The 19,184-nt window shown below is 32.3% G+C and overlaps 3 protein-coding genes across 6 annotated transcripts; 1 reads left to right on the top strand and 2 right to left on the bottom strand.

Annotated features, from left to right (window-relative positions):
• The first annotated feature begins 9,237 nt into the window (after positions 1-9,237).
• On the top strand, positions 9,238-11,683 carry LOC116766330 (protein ARV1). Of its 4 annotated transcripts, none has more exons than XM_061522858.1 (7): positions 9,238-9,613; positions 9,858-9,977; positions 10,127-10,260; positions 10,522-10,637; positions 10,715-10,780; positions 10,848-11,012; positions 11,519-11,683. In XM_061522858.1, exons 1-7 carry the CDS (start codon positions 9,521-9,523, stop codon positions 11,629-11,631), a joined length of 807 nt encoding a protein of 268 aa, XP_061378842.1. In that variant the 5' UTR covers positions 9,238-9,520; the 3' UTR covers positions 11,632-11,683. The 4 variants fall into 4 exon arrangements, with proteins under 4 accessions (XP_061378842.1, XP_061378841.1, XP_061378843.1 ...); XM_061522857.1 differs by having other exon boundaries at positions 10,504-10,637; XM_061522859.1 differs by having other exon boundaries at positions 10,501-10,637; positions 10,871-11,012.
• A 2,462-nt stretch (positions 11,684-14,145) lies between these two features.
• On the bottom strand, positions 14,146-15,732 carry LOC116766339 (uncharacterized). The gene is made up of 5 exons (XM_032656170.2): positions 15,633-15,732; positions 15,353-15,492; positions 15,071-15,281; positions 14,791-14,881; positions 14,146-14,687 (listed from the first exon to the last, which is right to left on the bottom strand). Exons 1-5 carry the CDS (start codon positions 15,634-15,636, stop codon positions 14,576-14,578), a joined length of 558 nt encoding a protein of 185 aa, XP_032512061.1. The 5' UTR covers positions 15,637-15,732; the 3' UTR covers positions 14,146-14,575.
• Positions 15,733-16,381: 649 nt separating this feature from the next.
• On the bottom strand, positions 16,382-19,099 carry LOC116766556 (uncharacterized). The gene is made up of 5 exons (XM_032656445.2): positions 18,781-19,099; positions 18,452-18,632; positions 18,149-18,369; positions 17,024-17,154; positions 16,382-16,742 (listed from the first exon to the last, which is right to left on the bottom strand). Exons 1-5 carry the CDS (start codon positions 18,922-18,924, stop codon positions 16,556-16,558), a joined length of 864 nt encoding a protein of 287 aa, XP_032512336.2. The 5' UTR covers positions 18,925-19,099; the 3' UTR covers positions 16,382-16,555.
• Positions 19,100-19,184: the final 85 nt, after the last annotated feature.

Here is a 19,184-nt window from a genome sequence, read left to right as displayed (position 1 = left end):
CTATATTTATGTTCGTGTAGACACAGCATTAATCAAATACGCAAGTGTTTTTTTAGGTGAGGATTTAACGAACAACACATTTAAAATCCAAAAAACCTTGAAAACGTGTTTCATGTATTTCTTTTAAAGAATGATTGATATCATTTTATATAGAATAAAAATTTTTGTTAATGAATGAGGCGAGTCAACGAAATGGGTCATAAGTATGTATATGGTTGTGTAGGCGAGCGTGTTCAAAATTCGCTTCTAATAAGTTTGCATGTTCTATTAACCTGCCAACTTATTGGGAGCGGAATTAATGAGTTTGTATTTAAGATTAAAGAAAGTATTTCCTCCGACTTGTCAATCTATCGAGTTGAATAAAAAATGAAAACTTTAAAGTAAGTATTTCAAGCAAATTACCAATTAATTAAAACGTTTTATAAAAGAATCGTAATAAAAATTTCCGTCTCATCAATAATATAATTAATGTAACTAATAAAATATTACAACATTCGACAAAAAAATGCCTGAAAGCATAAATTCGAGTTGTATCTCGTTGTAAAAATGTGAATTACTAACAAATTTAAAATTTATAGCACATTCTAAAACTTTTTTAATTTTTATACCTATATGTGATTTTAATGAGAAACATCGAAGACATTGTGTGTTTTTTTCTAATTTCAGAGAAAACAAATTTCACATGTTAAAATGAAGATGTTTTTTAATCATTAAGAAAATATGAAATTATTATTGTAAAATACATTGAACTCATTCTAAACTTGTATCTGATGCTAACGACATCCTAACTACTGTTTCCTTTAAATGACATCTGAGGTTTTAAAGGTATAATTGCAACATATATAAAATTATTAAAGAATCTTTATTGTCATATCTTTTTCGTAATAATCTATCGCTAAAAAGCGTTGAAGGACTTTGTGATAGAAAGCTTTTCCTCTTGAGACCAACAAAGCGCAGAGCTCTCACCGATAATTACCGAGTTCCTTTCGAATCTCTATTGAAACGACATGAATGTAAGAGAGGACTCACTTTACTATTGATTATATCGAAAGAGTTGGCTATCACAACAAAAAACTTATAGGAATTGAGACGCGATTTCAATTAAAACTTCCATTGTTAAGTTTAAAAACATCACAAAGGCTACTTTCATTCCTCCATCAGTTTTGGTTCTACTACTAGCAAAATATACATAAATTATTTTATAGCAAAATACGTGAGAAGCCACACAGTTAAAGCCGCCTTTGTTCTTATATATAATTACTCTATTAACCAATAGTATCAATGGGTTTGCCAACTCGATACTCACATTGAAACCTTGTCGACGTTAAATGTAAGGAGATTATATATTTTTTTATGAGACCTCTATTAGCTATCACATGTTTAATATTATTTCAATAAACTTATTACTATTGTTTTTATTCATTATTTGTTGATATGAATAAGATAATATTTGTAGTCAAAATATATACTAAAATTAATGTTGAACAAACAAAACTTAGGTCTAAAGTCGACTCAAATATTTGATATAGAAGCGAACTATGCATATAATAAACAGATTTCTCGGTATAAATAAACTAATATAAAAAATATTTAAATACAGTTAAAATGTTAACGATACCGCCAACTAGGAGTCCCGGGGAATCTGCGGAGACTGGTAAGAAATGTATATATCAGTCCTGCGTTTAGTGTCCACGTTTCGGTTCCGTAACATATCTATACAAATTATAAAAAAACAAAATTGAGGTAGTTACGACAACCCATACAATATCCTAAGGACATATAAATAAAGTTGTTAACTTTATTTTTAGAAAAATTAGTTTTCAATTATGCAAAATCACAAACACTCGTACGTATTAAATACATCGTTTGTTGCATGAACTACCTGATCAAGAAACAAAAGATAAAAGAATATTTAAATGAATATCAATTCTTTTACCTTCACCTATCTTGAATGCAAAACACTTTAAAACCTCATGCCACTACATGCCACTATCAAAGTTTTCAGTCGAATCTTGAATCGAAATTAACCGAAAGAAGATTATTCGCGCTGAGAAGATCGTTGGACGAGTCTCTAGGAAACTTATGTGCCTACTTAAGTCTTAAAACTCTCTAAGAATAAGATGAGTGGTTCATGTAGCAAACTATTGAAGACCACGCGAATTATACCCACTGTTAAGGTGCTATCGGGATTTTTTGTCTGATTTATATATAACAGTTAACAAATAATTGGCATAAAGATTTTATTTATTTGTATAGTTGAAAAAACATGACATAGACTATAGATGGCGCTGTCTCTTGATATTATTGTCTCTTAATATTTGTTGCCATAAGCACACTTTCACTCCTCTCTGAGCCTAATTCACAAGTTTCGTGTGTAAGTCATGGAGAAAAATAAGTTAAGTATATATCATTTCTTACTCCACAATGCGTTTCAATACTAATTCTTCTTCTAATAATAAAATTTTACATCTGTAAAAAATACTCCTAAGAAACCTTTATTAGTGCCACGGAGCTGTTGAAAGTACCTAATACTCTATAAAAACCCCTCAGACTAGGCATTTCTGACTAAAATCTTCCTCTCCTAAATGTTGATATTGCTAGGACTACACCTTAAGGGGAAGTTTTTTTTAAACCTTATAATAAAAGACAAGAAATATATAGCCAAGTATTTGGCCCCCGATGTTGCAGGCGTAGCAATGGCAATTTTTTGCTAGCGTTCACCAATATTTCCTGCACCCAAAATCTGTTCTATGTTTTTTCACAAGCAAATCAGATTTTTTTTAATCCAAAAAATAAATTCGGTATTTAGGAATTATATTAATAGTGAATTTAATTTAATGTATACAAAAGCGTTTATAACACTCCAAATTACTTGTAATTGGTGCACCGTTAAAAAAAAATTCTTTTCTATTTAAATATTACGTATATGCGGTTACTCATGTGTGAAATTAAATAAAGCCAAAAATAATTTGAGGATTTAATTTTATCTGAAGCATATTCAAATTACTACATTAAATAAAGTAAATGAGAACCATTCGTAGCGGCACAATTAACACAAAGTAAACGTTTCATCGCAGTTTTCATTTACATGTCAGATTGAAGGACAACAAATCTGCAACTATGAATAAATAATTTTTAAATCAATTCGTGTTGCTGGCGACCAACAAAAACCAAACATCATAAATGTGTAACAAACTGTTTTAATTTAATTTGGCCAATTACATTATTCTTGCTCTACAAAAATGTTTTTTTTTCAATATGATAAATATACCTATTTATTCATTTAAATGAATCTAATATTTTTCGGATATAATACGCGTGCTTTATTTTTTGTTAAAACTACATACTCTCGACGTTTTGGTTACTTTTCAGCAACCGTGATCACGGTAGTAGTAGTAAGCGTAGTATTATATCCGAAAAATATTAGTTTTAAAGTCTTAGATCTCATTATACCTATTTAATAATATAATAGAGGTTGATTACGTAATAGGTTGGACCATAAAGTTGTGCGGATTACAAAAAAAACATAAAAAGAACTATAGAGCTTGAAAAGAAAAAAAATACTTATTATAAAGAATAAAAATGAGAATTTTATTTTCTAAAATAATATCGCTGAGATGTTTGCCATCTACCCGTACACACTCTTCCAACCTAGCCCACAAATTCGTGAAAACTCGTTGGCTCATGACTTGTTACATCAGTTTTCTATTAGATATTTCGTTTGCAACTGCCAAAGACTCGTTAGATGTATGGGATGTCGCGCCATATTGTTGTTACTTTTTTTTTTGGTGTCGGGTTCGAAAATCCTCATGGACCCCCGCCGCCCTCGGGGAAGGGCGAAGGGGACTTTCAGACTCTTGCGGCGTATACCAGTGACCGTAAGACCTCTATGTAGAGTTTCCGGCACGAGGAGTAGCCCCCCCCCCACAGGTTGGGCAGCAAGCGTGAGAGTGTAGAAGCTGTTACCAACAACCTGGGGGCGAACCGTGTAAAGAGCGGCCCGATCTTGTTGAAACTAGTTTCTGCTGTTAAAGGCTTCAAAATTATGCAGTTTGTGGAAAGAAAACACTTGTAACATTGCTGTGTAGCGATCTGAATTTAATATTTTCGAAGACATGTGATCCGATGATTCCATGAGCCCACATGGATGACCCAACTTTAACTTTAAGCGAATGTAAAGGTCTTTGATGTTTCAATTGGGGATATTCTTTGGCCAATAAACTGACAATTTTGTTTATTAACAAGTCCTCTTAAATGAAAATGAGCTTCATCCGAGAAGAGGAAATTGTTCAAACTTTGAAAACGCTCTAACATTGTTTCGCAAAATGTACGACCTAAATGTTGGTCATTTGGTTTCAATTCCTATACCGATTGGAGTTTATGCGGGTGAAATTTCAATTCTTCTTCAAAATAGACCTAAAGGATGTTCTGGCGAGCTCAGCTGATTTCTTTCGGTCCGACTGCTGGGGATCGCGCCGTCCCTCCGTTCTTATCGACCTTGAAACCCGAAGACTAAAACTTTATGACCCACGGTCTAATCAAACTTTCACTCGGACATTGGTTTAAATCTTTTTAACTAAAGTAATACTGAAATAGACGCCGCGCAATAGTGCACGAAACACCATTTTTGTAATATGCTTTAACACAAAACGCACGCTGCTCATCGGTAAAACCCTCCATGGCAACAAAATTTTTGAGAACCAAGCTACCTATTTCCACCACCCGCATCCCGTCTCGCGTTCCTGTGGCGAGTAATGTGATTTTGAAATTTATAGGCCCTTATGCTCCACCTTGTATATAAAAAACTCATATATATATAAAATCTCTTATATATAAGAAATAATCTTATTTTTTAAAATATAAGTATAACAGTATATTTATTTACACGTATATTCATTCTAAACTTTTAACTTCTTTTAATAAATTGTCCCTCTAACAGTCTGTGGCTCGCTCGGATGGTTAAAATATCTGTCACAACTCACAGTCGAGCGACTACCTACCCTATCTTATGTAAAAGGGGTTTTTTGACATAATAGATAATATCTTGAAGAAGGTTTGCATCAAAATAATTTATAAACCACATAAAAAAAGCGAACCAATTTTTTGAGAACAATTAAGAGAATCATTCTTCACAAAAAGCGGGTATATACATGTGATCGGTTGATTGATCAATCCAAGAATCAGAAAACCATTAGACATCATACATTTTTTAACATTCTTGAAGTGCTCACTTTCTTCTTACAAACTTGTAAAATATTTTATTTTAACGTCAAGTTTCAAGTTTGAAGTCCTACATTGGATAAACGAAGAGGAGCTTCGATACAGTGGTCCAAGAACATATCTCAGATAGCAAACATAGGTGTGAGTAGCAGGCAGCAGTTTGGGACCACACAGTCATTAAGCCAAGGCATTATATGGGGTTTCAGAAACCACAGATCCTAGCTGATGAAGTCAGGTATAGACGGAGATTAACTCTGAGATCCTAATTTTAATAAAGAAAAAGGCTGCCAATTATTTAACACCTGGGATTCCTTCCTCAGAAATATAAAAGCCTATACCATAAAAAACGAATTTTAGATGCTACCTGAACAGTATGGACGAGAAAATTAAACAATTGTTGTTGAGATCAAACAAGACAGACTCTTTGATCACGGGTGCTGCAAAATAATAGAAACTTCAGGTTACAAGTGGAATAACAAAAACAAGTTAAGTAAATCCATAAAACTACAGCGATATTCATAATTTTCTTTAGAGCCGTTAATAACTCGGCAATTGTCTCAAAGGATATATTTACTTCAAATGTTGCTTTAGATCCAATTAGTACCTCTTAGAATTATTTTCTTGACAATTAATTTAATTTGTAATATTGTGTTCTTTTATTCAGGGGATGTCGCCGAGTGTAATGTTTTTATAGCTGTATTTAATTAATTCGTCTGGCAACACCGTTGGGAATAAACGAAGCTGGCGGAATAATAATACATTTTAGACAGCTAATTAATATTTTGATAAAATAAGGGTAGTTTGTTAAAGAATCATTGGGTCAGAATGTGCTCGTAGGTTTACAAGTTATGTTTATGGTCATTTAATTGGTTTACAATCTCTCAACCTCATAAAATACGAATAACGTATTTATTTAAGAAAAATCTTCTTTATTTCGAGATACTGGAAGCATAAAACTAGAATATTTAAAAGAAAATTTTCATCACTAACTGTTTACTGAATTACGTGACTATTTTACAATATTCATAATAAAACTTTTTATTTATTTGAAGTGAAATGTTTGCCTTTTATTTACGGTTCAATACATAATAATTTTATGTTGACGTTCCTTAATTTTTCTTTGAGAATTATAAAAATGTTTATTTTTTTATTAACAAGGATTTCATTAATTTCAATTTTGTTCCTAAGATGAGTAACGACATTTTTCTTCTGTATTTTCTAGGTCCAATCATTTCGAATGATTAATAAGTTTCGTTGTGAAATTATAAAATTATTATACAATTTCTACTTTTCACATTTCGTTCTTAATTGTGGTAATGGTAATATTATTTAGGGATATAATGTTGACATCACGAACCTAGCTCTTGCGAATACTCTAATTACGCGAGGTTAAAAGTCAGTGATTGCCGCACAAATGTTGATTCAAATCCAACACGTTGAATTTGCTGATTTTGAACACGGAGCGCTCTCATATTGGAAATTGTGGCAGTCCAGGTTTTGTGTCACCGAAAATGCGTGTAAGCGAAGCCGATAACGAAGGTTGAAACACGGTTAGGTATTTTGCTCTTTCTATGCGCTCGCAAATGAACATTTCGTCCGTTCTATTGGCTGCCCTGTATCATAATAATAGCTATCTTTCGGTCAGAGCTGTTGTAAAAGTGATAAATAAAAGTGATGAACATAGATATGATATATATTTTAAAAACCGGCTAGTATCTTCTTTATGTTTCTTTATCTATTTAACTATTTATAAAAACTTGTTACTGCTCTACTCTAGAAACATATTTTCAATCAAATATAACGTTATTTTGTTCTCAGTATAATTATAGAAATTTAAATTGTGAAATTATAAAATGATGTCTCGGAACAGTAAGGAAATCTTAAAAGAGCAGGAAAATATTCTTAAAAAATGGTTTTTAATGAGAAGTCTTGTGTTACAATTTCAATATTAGTTACTAATATATCAATATTTTTAATTGCAATGAGGTCTTCATTGCAATTCATTGAAATTCAGATTTACACGATTATAAAATACATAAAATTTTTATTTTTACGACTTAGAAAAGAGTAAAAGTTATATAATTTTATATAATAATAATAAACGTTCCTTTCATCTAGAATCGTTATTGAATGAAATCAAAGTTCAAAATAACTCGTATGTAATTTTGAACTATTCAAAGTAACCTCTTCCGCTACAGACCTATTACGCACTGAATAGCATCGCCATTAGCGTGTGTAGCTCGTTAACACGTTATATATGAATATTGATACAATGTGAATGTTTTATTATATGTTAGGACACTTACTGGAGACCCGAACTATACAAGAGTAGTTAGAAACGTTAGAGGTAAATAATTCACACTTTAGCAGTTAACAAGTTTCGAGTGCTTTAATGAAGACTAGACATAAAGCCGTTAAGTGCTCTGTTGTTAGTTGTCTGAGCGAACATTGTGTGTTGTGGATTACTATCAACTTGTTAGTTTGTTTTATGAGGATACACTTAACGTGGACCTGACGGGGGAGTGAATGGAGCTGAATTAATGAATAGCTGACTCCCGGTGGATACCAACCCTAAAAATTAAGGTTAACATTGATTATCAAGATCCTATACATCGATAAAAATAAAGTCATAACCAAGTCAGCAGTTAATTGATTAGTAGTCAACATGTAACGATTTTTAATTGCTTCTTTTAATGTTACTCAATAAATATAAATGATATATTAAAGTCAAGATAATTACATTTATAATTCTTATTATTATGGCAACATTTCTGGAAATTTTAATTTTGTTTTGGCCAAAATTACGCAGTATTGGTAGCGATATTATTCAAAGACGGTAAAACTATAGGCGAACGATTAAGTGTAAAAGAAAAATATTATTATATAGGGAGACGTAAGTGTAGCTTCCTAACATTATAAGGCTAAGGGTAGCTCTTGAAAGCTTTATAAAATTGTTTTATATTTATCGACCATCTATCGTATGTCGCAGCCGTTGTACTGCGTTGAAACTTGAATTATGTATTAGGCGCTTGGTAGAGCAGCCATAGAGAAATATGTCGGTACAATGCGAATACTGAAATTTAAATATACTTCTAGAACCACCACAAACTGTTTGTTGTATGTGTTGCTGACGCCTGCTCCTTTGCTTGCATATTATACGCCCATCAGCCATTATAATACGCATTATTAATTATCATTATCACTCGATTTCTCGAAGATCCCTCAATTATATGCTGGCCCTAAAACAATGGAATTACTGAACTGTAGTTACTATACGTGAGTGGTCTGTCGATCAAACAAATGGTTTGAAAATTATTCCTTTAATTAAAGGGATAATAATGTAACAAATATTTAATCGAACTGGGAACTTCCTGATTATGAAGCCTAGAAAAAGTAGGCAAGTTAATATTTATGATATTTCGTTCCAGAGGTTCCAGAGGATAACAGAAACAAACTGACAAACAGATAGACAGACGAACAAACATTTTTAAAGTAGGATATTTGATGCAGGTGTCGTGTATGCCGTCATATGCGTCTAATGAAACGCTGTTATTTTCCAATTACAAACGGAAATTTATATTTATTTAAAGGAATTACTGTCTACAGAAGTAACTCAATTTAAAAAGTAGGTATGCAATTTATTTGAAATTCCAAACAGCAAAAATTTACATGAAATGTAGTTATAATATTTACTGAACTTCAAAATGGATTCATTATTTCTAATACATTTAGTTACTAATTTATTTTTTTATTATTAGTGACATCTAGACAACTGTACAAATGTCACGTCCGTGCTGATCTGCGCCACTGTATTGAATTAAATAAATACTTATTTTTTGTAAAGATGGCTCTGAAATATTTGGTTAGAAAATATATGCCTATTATAATGATTCTCAACATATCTCATTATTTTTACTTTATAAATATTAAAATTTTAAATATATTCTAAATTATGTGTAGCAATAACTAACAAACCTCATAAATTTTACACTTCAAGCGACAGAAATGTGACATTTCGCGATGTCATAGTCATACAATCCCTTAGGTGACGGCTATCGCTTTCAAGTAAAGTAAATAAATAACTTCTAAACAACGAATAAACGTTATGAATTTTCCGAACAATATTTAAAAATAATTATTAACCCTAATTCCGTTGTTACACTACCTAACCATAAAAAATCCGCCAAGTAATATTATCATAATTATAACGGTGAAGGATCCTTTTCGTTGAACTTTTATGTTATTTTATATCATCAACAATCAATGAATTTATAAAGATAACATAGTATTTAAAGGTATAATGGAGAATAGGTACAAATGCGTCAATTGTGGCGCCGCAGCCGGCGCTTTGTATCGAACGTATGGACCTTCTGTATTGAAACTTACAAAGTGTGTAAGTGAAACTTTCATACTTATAACTTTATTTTGTGCTTGATACGTTGTACTGTATAAAAAATTATTTATTATATTTTTCAACTATCCATGCAGGATTTCTAAATATTTTCCGTAATATAATTAATAACATACAGAATTTATCCAAATGAGTTCAAAACCTAAAAAATATACACAAATAAGAACTTTAGCACCAATAATTCTATTAGGCCGGTATTATTACATATTACTGTTTATAATTCCAGGACACTTGTAAAGGATTAGTGGACAAATATATAGAATATGACTCGGTCATAGTCATGATTGACCTGGTGCTGATGTCCAAAGCAGCACAGAGACATATCATTTACAATACAGATTTTAAGGTATTTTAAACACTTTTAATTTAGATGTATATGAATTTAATTGTTACAGAAACATTGTAAGAGTAATAGTTTTATTCAAAACATCTTGCAGAGTACATGTAATTAATTATAAAATTCTTAGTGTGATGTGGTTTAATCTTTCTCGTCAGATATATTGGAAGCTGTTCATCATCCTCATGATGTTGGAGACTTATGGAGTGTGGAAGAACGACAGCCTTTTTAACATCGTGGTCACCACAGTGTGTGACATTAGAAATAAATATACACTTAATACAACCCACATGTAAGTCACATTGTTCTGAATAAAGTTATGTAGAATTCAATTATAAAAGGATTTGAGATTGAATTTACATTCTCATTAAAAAAATAATTTGGTAAACGCAACATACGCGTTACTAAAGATATTTTTATTGGATTATAACAATATTTAACAGAGAAATATTTAAAGATTACAAGTGTTTATGATATTTGTGTGTTTTGACGTAATTTTTACGTAATATATTTGTATAAATAACTATTTCAGTAGCCTACCGATAGATTTCAGTTTACCTGAATCATACCAAAGCAAATGTCGAGGGTGGGAGATCGAAGACAGAGATGCTGTAGACCTCTTCATATGGGAGAAGAACTTTTATATACAATTTATATCTACTTTCATTGGTATATACATATATATATAAATACATAAATAATTTCTACTAAATAAAGTACTTACTGCATTTAAAGTTACATTCCAGGCATTGTGATATTTATTGTATCAGTACACGTCACTATGAGTATTTTAAGGAAATCTAACTATGAAGGTTGGTTTATACGTACATTGGATAAGCTCCTTATATTTTTAATGGTTATATTTGTATTGTTTTTTAGTGTCCATTAAACGTATTATACAGTGTTTCTCGTTATCTCAAACGAGTCTTCTGTTGACGTTGCCTATGTTGGTATGGGGCCACACGGACACACCGCACACCAGGTTGTTGCATTATACCTTAGTGTTTGGATACAGCCTCGTGTTATATTACAATGTGTTCTACGGTAAGTATTTATAGTTTTTAGGCAGCCCTAGTAGGTTTTTTCAAATTTGGTTAGGTAGGAAGAGGAGCTTGGACAGTGGAGGTGAGCGTTTAACGCGCGTCAGTTAGGGGCCCCTTAAACCTACACCTGGGTCGCAAGCCCCAGGCACTGTGGAAGTTCCTCTCCCTGCAACGCGATGGACCCGGCACCCGCACGGTGAATCCATTGAATGCTAAAAGATTTCGTCTCTTAGTGTTCCTCAATCTTGACTAATAATAAGAAATAGTGAAGTGTTCCGTTCAAGAAGCTTTTAAATATATACATTGTTTCTATTCATGAAAGTAAATATTTAAAAAAAAAATCGGAAAAATTATAAAATATCAGTAGTTTTCGCAATTCAATGATAGACTTATCTATCCTTAATTATACTGTATAGAAGTTAGGATTCATTAATATCCAGTAAAAAAGTTCTAAAAGAATATTATAAGCCATGTATCTGTATTAATAATGTGAATTTATTTTTCCAGTGCTTTATCAAGGACCTAAGATATTTATCGTTGTAGCGCTTTTAATGAGCAACTGCCTCAAATACCTGGCAACGTTCCATGCTACACCCATGATACGACAACTATTGAAGTGATTCTGTATTATATGTTGATATAAGTCAATAATATATTAAACTATTTAAATAATAGTTTGCTGTAACCACCCACTTTGAACCTAACTTGTAATAACATATATATGGAGAATTGATTGAAAATAATATACATTTATATCACAGAGTATTTATTTTCAAAATATAATGAATTTAACACTATTTCGATTCACAATTTTCATACAGAGACTTAGAAGAGAAATCACGATAAATGAATTAAATTAACAATTACAATGCGGAAGACGAGACAATACATTTAATACTTATGACAGTTGATAACATAACGGAACTGTCTTAAAGCTATACAAAGAATAATAAATAGTACATGCAAAAATAAATTATACCAACATATATGCTATATACAGGCAAGAGCATTGTTGTGATATTGATGACGTAAATCATCACTACTTACATATAACAATACTTATAAATTAAAATACCCTTCACATGCTCTCGTGATCTTTACACATAACTTGATGGCATATTGTCTTTGATGCTTTTGCGAAGGAAATAATTGAGTTTTGAGATAATTTTGACTTCAAGGCCAGATTTTATCTTCATTTTAATAGTTTTTTCTTTAACGTTTCCTAATTTTTTTATATATGGGAAAATATTATTTATTTAAAAGAAGCATTATCAGTCTCCCATTGATATAGCTAGTAGAAAAAAATATTTGAACTTCTTTACATATTTTTTCAGCAATAATTGATAGCAAATAAATTCTAAATTATCCTTGAGGAACATATATTTACAATATATTAAAGACTTTTGGTGACAAAAAAATCTAGTCCTCAAGTTACAAACAAATAACCAAAAATATATATTTTATGAACATAAAAAATTCATCATCAAAAAAATTTATAACACATTAAAGCTGAAATTTGTTAAAGCATGTAAGATGAATGCTTCGCTGGTTTTTACATTAATACCTACACACGAATCTGTAAGAAGCTCAATAAAACTACAGAAGCCAATATGATGGTGCCGTTGCAACACTCGGAATAGATTTTATTATTTATACATACTTGATAACAGGAAAACTTGCTCATAAACTCAGTCAACAATATTAATATATCACTTTGTATAATGCACTTTACAGTAACTCTATGGAACTAACGGCGGGTCATCCTGACCGATCATGACGTCCTCATACATTATGTCGTGGTTTCGTCTTAAAACAATTTTCTGACGAATATATTCTATTAAATTATACTTCCTTATAACTAACACGAGGCCGGCGGCAACTAGTGCGATAGTGAATATGGAAACGACTGCGGCAGTCACGTCGTGATCAGAAGCCGGTTTTGAAAATTCTGATATGCAATCATCTCCATCCTCAACAAAGCCTTCTAAACACTGGCATTGCAGCGTCGATTCGTCACATTTTTGATTTTCACGGCACGAATTATTGAACTTAGAGACGCTGCAGGACAGGATATTCTCTGTTAAAAAGAATAAATCTCTCGTATCACGTCCTGAATAAATTGATTCAATTAAATAATTGACTACTTACCAGTGTTCGCATAATGCATAAAACTCAATATTATCGTGGTAATTATGTCTAAACTTCTTAAACCCATGTTTATTGCGTTTTAGTTTTGAGGACACACATCACAATTTGTAACGGGACGATGAATTTTTTGTCTATTTTGCTCACCGAAACTCTTAAGATATCAGTCGCGCAAGCAAAACAAATGTCATCCTGTCAATATGTGACCAGTGACGCACATACATGGCAGGACTCTCTTATACAGCGTTTAGTTTCTGCTTTCTACTTAAGTTAGTTAAAAACGACAGGCCGAAGAAAATCTAAGAATTACTCCAAACTACGTTTATTAATTAAAATTAAAGACAATGCTATTCGGTGTATGTCTGTATAATACAATGGTTCGCAAAATTATAATAGAAAATTTATATGATTCATAAGTTGCGATAAGTTCATTCCTAATAAATGTACATACTTGTTTGTATCGACGGAATTCTATATTAATAAACATACTGGATTACGATGACAAATTGAAATGAATCAACAATATTTTTAAAACTGATCTTTATTACAGTTTAAAACTAAATACAATATCCGAGTCTTAGTAAGAATATATTAAAATGTAGTCCCAAGTAATTGTATTCCAATTTAAGTTATTTTTATACTTTTTATTCACTGAAATTATAATTTAAGTGGTAAATATATTCAGAAAGCACTGCCAAATACACATATCACGGTACGTTTTTGGTTTTACTGAGTTTGTTCTTTTTGTTTCCAACAGTAATGGACAGCGAAATGAAGACCTTACTTCACAAAAAGTGTTTAGGAAACTGGTTCAAGTTGACACTTTACTTTTAGGAGGTTGAATGAAGGAATATTTTTACGTACCTGTACTGCATCAATTGAATGAAGCTTTGCAACAACATTGCCTATGATGAAAATTCATATAGCAAGGCAATTGAGAACGCTATTAAAATAGCAAGGAAATAAAATATAGCAAATCTGATACATCTAGTTTATAGCAAAAATTGACGCAGACATGGTAATGTTGGGTGGCTATTGGATAGGTGCTGATTTTATACATAAAACTCCCTAAGATCTAATCTAATTATTAAGGCAGATTTATCTTTAAATAATCAAGATTGATTTACTGCTCGAACCCTTTTTTGTTTTACGGAAGATTCTTGTTAATTTAGAGAAATCGTTATTGGAATGACTTTGATAGCCCTTAAGCTGCTTGGACATTGCTGCTACAAAGATTATGCTTCCAAAGAAATTATTGCTTTTGAATTCTTAAACAATTTAATAATTGAAGTGCGTTACTAATAAGCGCTCCTACAATGATGAATGATGATGATTCTAAATGTTTTCTTTTCATATTATAATAAATCTTATATTTATATATGTACAGTCTTTTACGGATTAATAAAATTGTAGTATCTATTAGAAGTTATATTCTTCTCCGGAACCATAAGTGTATTTTTCAGGAAGAACGTAATCTGCGGGATCATGACCGTAGGCTTCAATTCCTCCGTTGCCGTCACTTACACCTTCCCTAAAACAATTTAATATATATCTAGTATAAATTAACTAAGGATTTTCAATGTTAAAAGTTAAAAAAGTAGCATAACTTAATACTTTTCCGAAAATCAAATGACCTTAATTCTGCGTGTCCTCTTTCGGGCTTTGGTTGTCTTTTCGATTTTTCTTCCTCAATTTCTTCAGCCTCAGGTTCTTGATACCGTTCAGCTAAAAATGTTTAATTAAAGCATTAAAGTCAAGCACGACTCATTCAATTTAAACAAAACTTTAGTGCCACCAGCCTCAAGAACTTTTATTTCAGATTAAATACTATTTTCTTGTAGTTTATTTCTTTTTAATGAATTAAAGCTATCCTAATAACGCTACATTACAGAAAAGGTTTGATTGTCTGTTTACCTTTCCTTTCGTTCTTATGGCTGTGTGCCCCTGCTTGACCTTCATCATCGAGTCCAAACGAGTCTTGAGTCTCAAGCTCGTAATCATCTCCTGCCTTTTTATGGTAGGAATCGAAATGTTGATATCCCTTCTTGCCACCACCGTTCTTCTTACGGGAGTATCCAATCACACCGTCACCCTCACTTTCATAGGACCTCTCGTAGTTATCGGGCTGAATAAGAAAATATATGCAGATTATACCATTTCAAACAAAGCATTTATGCGGTTAACTGGCTTACGTACTGGTGCTGCTCTGACTTCCCGAACATAGGTTCCAACAGAGGTCGTGTCATCTACCATTTCCAAATCTGTAAGTATCGGCACAGCAACTGCTATATGCAGTAATCCAAGTAAGAAGAACTTTAGTCCCTTCATCATATTAACTGAAAACAAATGACCGTCAAACATCACTTTTGCAGGCTTTTTTATTCCAAAACCTTTTGCAATACAATATAGCGAAGTGGGGGTTGTAACTTTTTTATTTTGTTTATTACTATATACATAATGTTTACATAATACCTACACATGTACAATAACTTGCTATTCGATACCGCAGTGCTTTAGAACTCTAAAGTATTTTCCAATTCTTCTATTTTATATAAGATTTGATTGCGATTTCTTACTCTTTCACAACTTTTTCTTACTGACCGACTACAAATGCGATAGTCGCTTACTTATTTCTAATACCCTTTTGTCGATACAATACTTCATATTTTTTGCTCCACTACAATAGTCCATGAGCAGTTTTGTGTTACGATATAGAAAAGGCCAACTCGTATAGACGAATGTACCAAATGTGCGAGCATTTTAATTTTAATAGAATTATGTACATTTATCGGGTTTATTTAATTTAAGCTATATTATCTTTATTTGCCATCTACCTATATGTATTTCATAATAAGTGTCAAATCAATAAAATCAATAAACAAATTTCATTGCTTAAGATGTTTCGCAGGCGCAGCAAAAATTTTATTACGAGTAGTTGTAGTTTTATTTGATGAAATTGCTAAACCAATAAACGTGATACAATTTAGTGATTATAATACAAAGAACCAATAAAGCATATTGTTTAGTATGTTGTAAACTGAATTCGTAATATGATTTGTTGTAATTTTTTTTTCATAAAAGATAAAATTGAACATTTGTTTAAATATAGATAGAACTAAAACAAGAAAATTGGAATGACAACAAAAAAAAACAACAAATTTATACTTATACCTAAGGAACATCTTTCTAAGGACCGGGCTATATAAAGGCCGACTATAAAACACATTCAATTTTTCAATTATTTATTGGCTGTCACCAGTTTAAAAATTATGTATAATGTTACAGGGTACATAACGATGATCTAAGCATATAATGATGTTGTTAATAAATGTATGAACTGTAATTAACTTCGTCGTCATTTATATGAACTCATAGATTCCGTTGTAGATTCTTAGAAATTTATATTTTTTCAGCACCAGGAAAAGCAGTATACACGGTGACATAATTTTTTTTAGTTTCCTTCTTCTCGTTGCTCGATTTTTCATCCTTATTTAAATCCATTCTGTACACCCTTATATCAGCCGGTAAAACTTCATAGTTAAATGCGTATTCCCTTTTCAATTGCAAATGTTCCAAAATCTTTGCTCTGCGGGAAACCGCATACAATTATTTTTACGCGTAATAGCTTAAGAAGATAGATTAATATAATCACATTTCCATAAAGACAAGTTGGAAAAAATGGAGTCAAGCTAGCATCACAATATTTATTGTACAATTTTAGGAACTGAGTACTTTGGAATCTATGTGGAATCTTTTGAAATGTATATGTTTCCTGCCGAATCAATCTTTGGATCAAAACAATAGTATAACCAGCCATCTATGTAGTATATATTACTTATATTTTTCAACTCATTGTCAACTACTAACATTGGTTCATCGGTGACATCGAACCGTAGCAGAGGAAAGCCAAGTTCACGACCGCGGTGGATGGACTTCTTGGCTAGCATGTAGACCACTTCTGCAGACCGGGGAGAGTCAGGCGGCACCAACAGTATAACCTACAAGGAAACCATAATACCTTTGAAACATAAAAACTCCTCCCAATTAAATATAAAGAATATTTAATTCAGCGACTCGAATCAGTAAAGCAATTGGTACTCGACGTTTCGGAGGCTGTAGATTCGAATGTTGCTTGTGTCTATCGACTTTTCTTTCTGTTTGCCCTAATTTCTGAGAGAAGCATATATAATAATAATAATAATCCCATCGATGTATATTATAAAGGAAGAGCTTCGCTGGACGTAGCATTGATGGTTTTCTATAGATTTACTGATTAGTATGGGGGTAAATACATTATAATTAAAAATCTTTTTAAATCCAAACAGTTTTGTATATAAACCTGATTTGGAATTTTTTTATATGGAGTTTGATTACATAGGGCGTACGTCATCATGGATATCGGAAAAAACCTTACCTTAAAACTTTGTTGATCTCATTTTAGCTTAACAATATTTTGGACGGTTCACGTAAGAATTAAGGAAATTGCAAATATTAAATTAAATAAGATACAATTTAAGACGGAAAATCCGTTGTTTTGAAACGGTATAAATTAATTATTGTCGGTTCCTAAGCAAACACAGGAGTTCTCTTACTAAGCCCATTAAGATATACATTTTTCTTGACCATTTTTGTAAATATGAAAGGTGGCAAACGAGCCGTCGGCCTACTTGATGGGCAGTAGTGATCGTCGCCCATGGACATTCGTAACATAGATGTTGTGGAAGCGTTGGCAACCTTGATTGTTGAGGAAAAGGGAGAGGTGGGAATAAGGAAATGGCAGGAAAGGGTGGAAATAGGGAAAGCGCAACCGGCTCTCACTTATCGGATGAAACGCAGCCACTAAACGCCACTTCACGTCGATCTTCTGTGAAAGGTTGGTACTTCCCCGGTTAAGCCGGCCCATGTTCGAGCTGTAGTAACTTGACCACAGCTAGGCTCTACCACCTAATGTATTGCAAGTTATGGGAAAGTAAATCAAATTCTACAACAAACCTGCAATATGTTTTGCACTCTATATTTGTCATGTAATTCTGGCGCCCTGAGACAGTGAGCTGTGAACAACATCATTTTCTTTGATTGAATACATCGAACACATTTTGCCCACTTTTCCAACAGCGAGGCATCCCAAGGACACACGCAGGTATTGATAGCAACTCCGCGTATTTGTGACCAGCCACGTTTACCTTCTTGCTGTTCAGCTAACATCGAATGTCCTATAATTATAATTGTACTTTTTAAGCAACACTCTTGTTAGTTTCTAGTAATTGTTCAGGCTACTCATGATTGCGGATGTACCTTGAGCGAGGGTTCTAGCAACGAAATCTGACATCACAACATGGTTGCTCGTCGAGTTCTGGTTGACCAGCCCCGGCCAGGCGAGACGCACGTTATCCTTTACGAACCGTATAACTCGCGTTATGTCCGCGGGACGGGCGCGGCGCACGCGCAGCACTGGGTCGTCAGCTGTTCCTTGAACCTACAAAATTATATATATTAAATAAACTTCTACTAATATTTTGTCTGTTCTTAAATAAAAATACGTATAGAACTTATCAAATATATCATTCATGATGACGTGATCTCAAAATTAATTGTAAAACATATTTTGTGTGTGGGTCACTCACCATGACTTGCTTGGATGTTGATTCAACTTTGGTTGAATCTGCATAGTTTCTATAGAACTTACAGATTCTAGACTTGTCGAGATCTGTTCCTTTGATTACGCTTCTGCTAGAGAATAGTTTTAACAAACAGAATTTGGAAGGCATGCTAAAGTCCAGAACTTGTAATTTTCTCTAGACTGATGAGATTACAATCTCCCCTATTTACGTTTGTTGAACATGATTTTTGTTATTTTAAGCGTATTTATATAAAAAATATTTATTTTATGTACGGGCCCATGATGACAGCAGCTTTGACAATTAGATTTTTAATGTTGTTAATTTTGGTTCTAATTTTGAAAAACCAGCCAGGAATACAGTTTGTGCAGACATCCATGTATTATGTTTTTTATATTGTATGCGATTTT

The sequence above is a fragment of the Danaus plexippus genome, chromosome 15 (genome assembly GCF_018135715.1).
Source record: "Danaus plexippus chromosome 15, MEX_DaPlex, whole genome shotgun sequence".
NCBI lineage: Eukaryota > Metazoa > Arthropoda > Insecta > Lepidoptera > Nymphalidae > Danaus > Danaus plexippus.
Note: the sequence above shows the minus strand (reverse complement) of the source record. Positions and strands in the feature narration are given on the sequence as shown.